The 9,797-nt window shown below is 37.2% G+C and overlaps 1 protein-coding gene across 1 annotated transcript; it reads left to right on the top strand.

Moving 5' to 3' along the window:
- Positions 1-1,535: 1,535 nt before the first annotated feature.
- Positions 1,536-9,724, top strand: LOC140146200 (retinol dehydrogenase 12-like). Its single transcript, XM_072167983.1, has 6 exons — positions 1,536-1,972; positions 3,183-3,334; positions 4,324-4,515; positions 5,550-5,840; positions 6,539-6,719; positions 9,057-9,724. Exons 4-6 carry the CDS (start codon positions 5,555-5,557, stop codon positions 9,151-9,153), a joined length of 564 nt encoding a protein of 187 aa, XP_072024084.1. The 5' UTR covers positions 1,536-1,972; positions 3,183-3,334; positions 4,324-4,515; positions 5,550-5,554; the 3' UTR covers positions 9,154-9,724.
- The last annotated feature ends 73 nt before the right edge of the window (positions 9,725-9,797 follow it).

The raw sequence follows: 9,797 nt of genomic DNA, 5'->3' as shown, positions 1-9,797 counted from the left end.
AAATTTACAAAATTGGTACACATTATTACAAAACACATACATGTGGTATTATACCCCTTAGTTCAACAAATTTTCTCTAATTAAACATGCAAATTAGCTAATTAATATCCATCAAATCTGTTTTGGAACAATTTATGTGTATTTCATTAGGCCAAATAAAAAAATAAACATGTTTCACGTCCCCTCCCGCTTCCTTTTTTGAGGTTTCCTCAAATATATTTTTATTTTGTGAAATTCAGTTATAACTTTTCAAAAAATATGTCTAGGAAGTTGGGATGCATTCTATAGCCTTGTTAAGATACAAGAAACACTTTAGGAAGGTTTTGTGATCATTAGAGGGGGTGTAACTCTCAGAACAACAAATAAAAAAGGGCCTCCTCCTTTTTCCAGGCATTATTGTATACGCTAAAACAGCACTAATTATGGGTATTTACACCAATTTTGTGATAAAAAATAGAAAATAAAAAGCCCCCTCTTCCTCCTTTTTTTCGAAAACCCGGACGTGAAACATGTTTTATTTTTTACTTTGCCTTATACCTGTTAGTAACAGGTATAATACTATGGACCAAGATAGATATTAGCTATCTGATTGACTGCAAGTAGTTTTGAATGCGGCTTGGATATTATCATTAGAAGCAAATTGAAAACGTGTACGTTTACAACTACATTTTTGTACTTGTGTATAACAGCTTATAATTATTATGTATAAACAAAGTGAGCTTGTTGAGAAAATTTTTAATCCAATGATGAATGTGCCCCCCCCCCCCCCACTCAACACTTTGCAACTTAATAATAAAAAATTACTTCTTAATAAAGATAATGGAATTTAGCGGACGCGAGGGGGGGGGGTATGAAATTTCGAGACTGGAATCCATAAAGTTGTTCTAGTCCGAGTCATTTTCAGCCCCAACGGTCCTCCTAAAACATATAACAATTACAAACGAGTCATTTAATACAAGTGTGTTTAATTCTTGTAAAGTAATCCAACTCTCCTCCAGAAGCTTCCAGAATCACAATAAAAGCATAAAAGTATCATAATACCCGGTAATTCCCGTTATTTAGCATACTTTATAGAAGCCAGCGAGTCCGTAGATTAGAACTAAAACTGGTTTTAGTTCTATTCACCGAGCACTACCGTACTATTCCTCGAAGGGTGTGCGCGCGAAGCGCGAACATATTGTGAGTGGGTGACTGAAGTTTGTAGTGCAAGAGTCACCTCAGCACTGAGTGCTCGGGAGTCTTTGAACTTTGCAGTCCATCAAAGATAGAAACTGATAAGAAAGTCACGGGACCAAACAAAACCATAGAAGATATCTTACCTTCCCAGAATCCTTTGCAACATGATACACTACCGTTTTGTAAATGACATTCCTATTTTAATAGATTTGTACAGATTCCTATTATTGAGAATAGACTGACAAGCATATGGGTCGGTGGTCAAGAAAATTAATAATTATTATTTTGTAAGATCGGGATGTCCTCTATTCATTGATGAGGTAGGCTACTTTTTGTCACTATCGACCACCACCGGCATGCCCTGGACGCGGGATCGACGCACTAGATAGCAAATCAGTACACAAAATTGAAATGGAAGAAATGCATTGTGGGAAGTGTAAGATATCTTCTCTGAAACAAAACAGATAAAACGAAATTCCGATAAAACAATATTTGTCCACCGGTGTATAACAATATACGTGCTGTGAATATACCTACATGTATATAGTATTCAACATGTTCAATCGAATTTTAGGACTATTTTAGCTGGATAACATTGCCGGACCATTAAAAAGCGCGTAAATAAAACTTAACTATAGGCCTATAACTTACTGTAAATTAGCAACAAGTATTCTACTGGACGCATGCATCATGTCTAAAGCTGACACGATCGTGGAATATACAGGTATCGGTATAAGGGAGGTAGAAGAATTTGCTCTGACACATTCAATTGCGATTGCAACCGTAGCCATAACAGGTAAGTCATAATAAATTAGTTAATGCTCAGAGCATGTTTAAAATAGGTTATTATATTGAGTAGTATGTCTGTTGTTATGTTTGAAGCAAATCGAACATACGGTTTTAAAGATACACCAATTTATATTTTCTTTGCATTGTTTTTGTCAATGATTTATACAATAGGCTAAAATATTGGAAAAGCTCATTAATATGTAATTTTTACCAATATTTTGCTTAAAGATGTTCAGGGTAGGTAAAGGTATAGTAAGGTAAAGGAGACGATCCTGTATAAACATATGATCGGAGTGCCCATCTCTCTTTCATTGCCGCTGGGCCAGACTCTCCATGTCGCTACACCTCCTCCACAGCGAGTCTGTTAACTTCCCACCATTTAAGAATGCCGGTACCCATTTATACACCTGGGTGGAGAGGAATAATCGAGATAAAGTGCCTTACTCAAGGGCACTACACGATGGCGTCGCCGAGGCTCGAACCTGCAACCTTCCGATTATGAGTCGGAGCCCGTTCCGCTCGGCCACCGTTCAGGATAGGCCTACTTTTATTTTGCATAGTTTTGCCTGAAACTTGGTCAAAGTGTTTCCAATATATTCTAATGTATATTGTCTCGCCGCCCTCAAATTTGCATAATTAATGAGATAATTTGCATAAATGCTAATGAATTATGCAAATCGTAAAAGAGGCGTGGGATCAGTCCATTTTTTTTTTATTACATTTTTATATAACCTCGCGGCCAAACAAAAAAGGCGTAAGTTTCAAGTTTTCATAATAATGTTTTTAATACTTAAGCAGAATTAATCACTTGTTTTTGTAGAACTCTAAGGGGTCTAACACCTCATGATCTTAAAAAGAGCCTCATCGTTTTCTTGGCTGATACTGAAAACTGCTAACAATTTCAATTTTACGTGAAACTGCTGTATTTAGTCAATTTAGGAAAATAACCTCTTTCCCCTCCTCACTTTTCTAAGAAGGTGGGACGTGAAAATAATTTTTCATTTAATGTGGCCTTATCATACAATAATTGCACAAATTAATCAATCTTGTTTGGTTTCGGAATTAAAATACTAAAACACTATACAATTTGCGACGGTACAGTTCTCAAGTTAATCAACCAAGCCGAGCACGTGAACAAACAACAAGCCGTAAATAAGTAAACAAACTAGGACCTACAGTTGTTTTTATGTTTTCTACACCTTTCATTTTTGATATAGGGGTGTTTATTTTGCTAGCCATTCACAGTCACTCGGCAGCTCAGCCAAAAAAAAGCAAAAAATGTAGAAAACGACTGGACGGGAAGACTGTGATTGTCACAGGAGCAACAGGCGGTTAGGAAAAGAAGTGGCACGTGACTTAGCAAGAAGGGGTGATTATTAGTCTTCTTCACACTGTAAAAATAGCAGAGCAACACTTGATAAACACTTGAACACTTTAAAGGTTTGTACAGTGAAGGTATAGGGGTGTTTATTTATAAACACTAAAACACATGAAAAATATGAAGATGTTAATATTTTTAACATAAGATAGTGTTAAAAGCACTTTTAACACTATCAAAACATAAACATGATAAATATCTTCCTATTTTAACGTGTTTTAGTGTTTATAAATTAACACCCCTATACCTTCACTGCATTAACATTTTAAAGTGTTCAAGTCAGTGTTTATTAAGGGTTGCTCTACTGTTTTTGCAGTGCACAAAAACTCACCAAAACCCAAGAGACATAACCTGTTTGGCCAAAACAACACACACAAACACACAGACGAGCAAACAAACATTCAAACAAACACTAAGGCGAACCTAAAATCAAGGCAAAAAACAAATAAACAAACAAAAACGTGGAAACAAAAAGCAAAGTGAATAAATCCAAACAAACAAAACAATAAACTTCGTTCAGCCAATTAGTCAAAAAAATATTTTTAAGACTATAAACATGACAGCAGATCATGCATACATGGCTAAAGTTACGGTAATTGTACTGTAGGGTGACATTTCCAAAAATGGCGTTAATTAATACATAAACAAGATCAATAAGACAATATTATAATTTGTGCTCGTTTACGCTTCATTATAAGGGCGAATTACTTTCTCCGGCTACTCAACATTTTAGGGCATGCACTGGTCTGCATGGTGCATACTGTACGCAAAAAGCGACGATTGCAAAGCAAAATGATTGCCGTGCCCGATTTTGACTGGTATCGAGTCTACGTCAACAACGCATCTGATTGGCTAACGAAGTTTTACCTATTCATCGGAGTTAGAACTGTGTGTTTGTGCTTTGGCCGCGTTGCTCCAGTAATGAGAAATTGCCGTATGGCGTAAATCAGACCGTGTACATCTTTATCCGTTGTATTTAGGTGCAAGAATAATACTTCCATGTCGTGATGAAAAAAAGGGCCTCGAAGTTTCCAAGTCAATTCAACAATCTACTAAAAACCACAATGTTGTTGTCCACCGCTGTGATCTGGGTTCCCTGTCTTCTATCAGAGCGTTTGCGAATGAGATTACTGCATATGAGTCAAGATTGGATATACTTGTAAACTGTGCTGGTATGTATTACATTACGAGTTCCCTTTTTCATCATCATCATCATCATCGTCATCACCATCATCATCTCTACCATCATCTCCATCATCATCACCATCATCACCACCATCATCATCACCATCTTCATCATCAGCATCATCAACATCACCACCATCATCATCACCATCACAATCATCACCATCTCTATCATCATCATCATCATCATCACCATCATTGTCATCACCACCATCATCATTATCGCCATTATCATCATCACCATCACGGCATCACCATCATCACCACCATCATCACCATCTCTATCATCATCATCATCACCATCATTGTCATCACCACCATCATCATTATCACCATTATCATCATCACCATCACGGCATCACCATCACCATCATCATTCATCATCACCACCATCATCATCATCACCATCATCATTGTCATCACCACCATCATCATCACCATCATCATCATCATCATCACCACCATCATCATCATCATCACCATCATCATCACCATCGCTATTATCATCATCGTCGCCAACGTCCTCTTCATCTTTATAATCAAAATTATCATCACCACCACCACCATCATCATCATCATCATCACCATCTGTATCATTATCATCACCATCATCACCGTCTCTATCATCACATCAAGGATAGTATAAATTATCTCACATTTTTGAACTCTTTCTGCAACACTGGAACTTGGAAATCCCTATAATGTCAGTGTATAGCTGCAATCCTCATCAAGAGTTGACAAAGGTAACAGTGTTTGCTGAAACGTACACAAGTGCATTTTTTAGATTAGATACAACGAACCTTGTTTAGTGAACCTACACCACCGCTTCTCAAGCGGAAATCTTTGAAGAGCAGATAATGTTGCTATTATTGATATTGTTGATCACATCGCATTCATGCGTAGGCCTACCTCTCAATTATTTCTTCTATAAAAATATGTTTAAAATGCTACCGTACATCTACTTTCTGAACATCATCATATGAATAAAATATTGCTAATAATTATTTTCCTTCTTATATAGATGGTATGTCATCTATGAAAGAACAGAGATCAGAAACAGCAGGTGGTTTTGAGCACATTACTGGCGTCAAATACTTCGGTCATTTTCTCCTTACCCATCTCCTTCTAGACCTCCTCAAGAAATCCTCACCAAGTCGCATCATCAATGCGGTGTGTTTGGATTACAACAGTGGTAGAATTGACTTTGATGATTTATACTTGACCAAGGAAGAATACAACCCTTGGCATTCTCATTTCGTTGCTTCCTTGGAGATGATCATGTTCACCAGAGAATTCGGAAAACGGTTTAAAGGTGATAAATTAATTCATTCTTTAATCGATTTATTAATTGATTGGTTCGTGAAAAATTTGTTAATTGATTGGTAGGACGAGTGATTTATAATTTGAGTGAGGAATGAGTGCAAGTGTGAGAGGGGTGTGGGTGTGAGAGTATAAGAGGGGGGTGTGCAGGGGGTGTCAGGATCGAGGGAAGTGTGTGTGTGGGGGGATGACAGAAGAATGGGTGTATCATTTAAATGTTAGTGCACACCTTGTATTAATACCATATAAACTTGATAGTTAGTATATGTGTTTACTATCAAGCGCTTCAACTTTTAAAACATGCAAACATGAAGAACCCCATCCACAAAAGTGAAAAGTGTTTTGAGCAAATCATCGATACACATACTTATATACGAACAAGTAAACCTGCAAATCTGTGTCTCAACCCCATTAGCTTAGTTGGTAATGCGCTGGACCGTTGGTACAATTTCATCAGTGGCTTGCGCAAAGGGGGGGGACTTTTGTTGGTCATGCGGGGATTCGGGGAAAAACGTTAAAAACATCAAAATTTGCTCCTATTCAGACTCCATTCGGGGGAACTGAACAACCTGCCCCCCCACTTTCAATGTGCTGAGCACGCCACTGAATTTCATGCTTTCAAAAGCGCTCGATAGTAAGCACATATGCTAACTAACAATTTTTACAGTATTTTTTTTCATCCCTGTACAGATACTGGGGTTACAGCCAACATGGTGCAACCAGGGCATCTTGATACCAGATTCGGTAAACTGTTGAAAGAGCGATACCCACATGCACCTCCCGTGGATCCAGTTGAGGTGGGTGCCAGACCAATGCTTTATTGTGCACTAGAGAAGGGAATCGAACGGGTGACTGGAACATACTTTACGGCGTAAGTCTGGTTAAACATATTTCCCCACTCTTGGGGGTTTGGGGGTTAGGGGGCACTGTTACTCTTTGGAAGTAACAGGGGTGTGTAGTAGTAAGATTATTTACATTGCTAATAAATACAACATTTGGCACATTCGTTACATTGAAGTAATTTAACACAAAAAAGTGATGTAAATTGTGGATCATTAAGGGATCCAAAATGAGCGTTTATTGCGTTTCGACAGTATTTTTGTGGGACATGAGAGCACCTCAGACCTATCGAATTGCATTCTGAATACGAAGCATGTCTTTCTGATATCAAATAATTTTAATTTTTTTAAATCACAATATAATACAAATTTTATGACAAATTATAAAATTTGATATTTTTCGAATTTTTGATATATAACAGTCCTCGAAGTAAATTATATAAATCTAATGATATATTCTTAAAGTGTATGTAGCAGGAGGAAAAGCCGACGGTCAATTGAAAATTTTGACCTTTCATATTGAAGATATGGATTTTTTCCCAAAAGACCTATTTTTTTTGGTGTTTTGGGAAAAAAATCCATATCTTCAATACGAAAGGTCAAAATTTTCAATTGATCGTCGGCTTTTCATCCCACCTACATACACTTTAAGTATAAATCATCAGATTTATAAAGTTTACTTCAAGTACTGTTAAATATCAAAATATCAATTTTAATGATTTGCCATAAAATGTGTATTAAATTGCTAATTTCAAAAAATCAAAATTATTTGATATCAGAATGACATTCTTCGTATTCAGAATGCAATTCGATATGTCTGATGTGCTCTAATGTCCCAAAATAAATACTGTACAAACGTTCATACCCCAGCCCTTAAGGGTGACAGCAAAAAAAGAAGAAAAAAAAAGGTTTTAGTGTGAGAGGGAGTTGCAAAAGTAGAACAATGACTATTCCAGTTGAAATCCATACACCCCCTAAAGAAGTTATGACCTTCATCATCAGGGAGAGTAAATTTCAAATGGGTTACCTGAATGGTTGACTTCATTTGAAATCTACACCCCATGGATGTATGGATATCAATTGGAATGGTTTTAACCAGATTTGACTGACTTTGGAGAAATTTGAACCATGCATAATTAGTAATTTTTGGGATTTACGCAATATACACTAAGCCAAAAAAGAAACTTACAATTTTTCACAAGGTCATATCTTAAAATCCTGTCCATAAAAATGAACAAAAATTGCACACAGGATTACTTCAATACTCCACTCTAAACACTGGTCAGTAACCAAACAGTTGTCCAACTGACACAACAGCAAAATGCACTGACATGCAACACCTTCCTGGACCACATTCACAGCGCAACAGATTTCTTTGGCTGGATTCCAATTATTCGCCTGTACATGAACAAAAATTACACACAGGATTACTTCAATACTCTACTCTAAACACATGTCAGTAACCAAGCAGTTGTCCAACTGACACAACAGTAAAATGCAATGACACGGAACAGCTTCCGGGATCACATTCACAGGCGAATTATTGGAACCCAGCCAAAGAAATCTGTTGCGCTGTGAATGTGGTCCAGGAAGGTGTTGCATGTCAGTGCATTTTGCTGTTGTGTCAGTTGGACAACTGCATAGTTAGTGACATGTGTTTAGAGTAGAGTATTGAGGCAATCCTGTGTGTAATTTTGGTTAATTTTGATAGACAGGATTTTAAGATATGACCTTGTGAAAAATTATAAGTTTCTTTTTTTGGCTTAGTGTATAACTGTAATTTCTCTTACTGAATGGGGAGCTAGCATCACTGCCTTTGCATCTCCAGGACCAAAACCAACTTTTTAGATGTCCCAGAACACATTCAAAAGGTGGCCTCAAACATGTAGGGGAAGGAGAGGGTCAATCAAAGGTCAAATTTCAAACTTGCTCAAAATTTGTTTAAAGCCATGCCAAAGTATTTCTCTCATCTCAAGGATTCAGAGCAACTATAATTTGATCTGCGACATATACCATTCTTGAATTATAAGCAAAAAGGTCAAGATAGGGGTGTTTTTGGCTAGGGAACAGAGGTAAAAAACCGAAAGTTCTCTGATTTCAACGAAAATGGCCTCAAATTGTTCATGTCAAATAAGGAATAGTTTATGCTGTTTTAAATGCTTTGTTAGAGCCAAATCCAACAATAAAGGTCCCATTGCAGCCTATAGGGCCTATTGGCGTGACCTATTTTACGACGCTTTCCTTGGCTAATTAACACATCCTAGATGGTGAGAACTATTCCTTGTTTGACTTCAAACAAATAAGATCCATTTCCGGTGCCAAGCACAGACATCAATAAATTATTATTTTCTTTATTTCTTTCCATACAGTGAATGTACTCAAAGACCAGTAGCACCACATGCTCTAGATGATGAAGTTGCTTCACGATTATGGGACGTCACAAAGAAAATGGTTGGCTTAAAATGAACTTGAATATGAAATTACATGCAAATCATGAACAGTGATACGAAATCAGGAAATCTGAAAAAATCATCAAAAATCAAACACTTACACATTTGTGTCAGGGTTATATTCTTTAGTTCACCTCAAGTTCAGCAGTGACGTCAATGCTTTTTCATGGTTGGGTTGCAATCGTGCCAGCAAACCGCCCTTGTAAGCGTGTGGGTATGCTCTTGTTCGATGAACCTGATGCACACAATTGTTGATTCCGATTCGATACTGCAACCAGCGAAGTAACTTGAGCCTATGTCAATACTGAACTTGAGGCAACCTATATGTATATGTGAGTTTCTGCTGACATATCACACAAGTGATAAAACCAAAAGCAACCTAAAATGACTGACATGAGGGTGGCTAGCATAGTCTCGGTCCCAGTCGATTTCTGCTCCTCCATCACTGATACTCCTGAATTAGGATTTGACTTATGTAGAAGTGACACAAAACGTCATATTTGTAGATTACTGCAAATGCAAAATGTACACTAGTTACAAAATGACTAGACTATAGCGGCGTTGGCAGCTATTGAGCCGCCAATTGTCTGATAGCTTCTGATATCGCCTTTCATGTTAGACTCATCCTATTCTGTCAAGAAGGACCCCTCATCCTATTCC

The sequence above is a fragment of the Amphiura filiformis genome, chromosome 2 (assembly GCF_039555335.1).
Source record: "Amphiura filiformis chromosome 2, Afil_fr2py, whole genome shotgun sequence".
NCBI classification, from domain to species: Eukaryota; Metazoa; Echinodermata; class Ophiuroidea; order Amphilepidida; family Amphiuridae; genus Amphiura; species Amphiura filiformis.
This window is presented reverse-complemented; position numbering and strand designations above follow the sequence as displayed.

Coding starts and splice junctions, on each gene's coding strand:
- LOC140146200 (XM_072167983.1), top strand. CDS start 5,555: ATGTCATCTATGAAAGAACAGAGATCAGAAACAGCAGGTGGTTTTGAG. Junction 5,841..6,538: donor ATTCGGAAAACGGTTTAAAG/GTGATAAATTAA, acceptor ATCCCTGTACAG/ATACTGGGGTTACAGCCAAC. Junction 6,720..9,056: donor ACTGGAACATACTTTACGGC/GTAAGTCTGGTT, acceptor CTTTCCATACAG/TGAATGTACTCAAAGACCAG.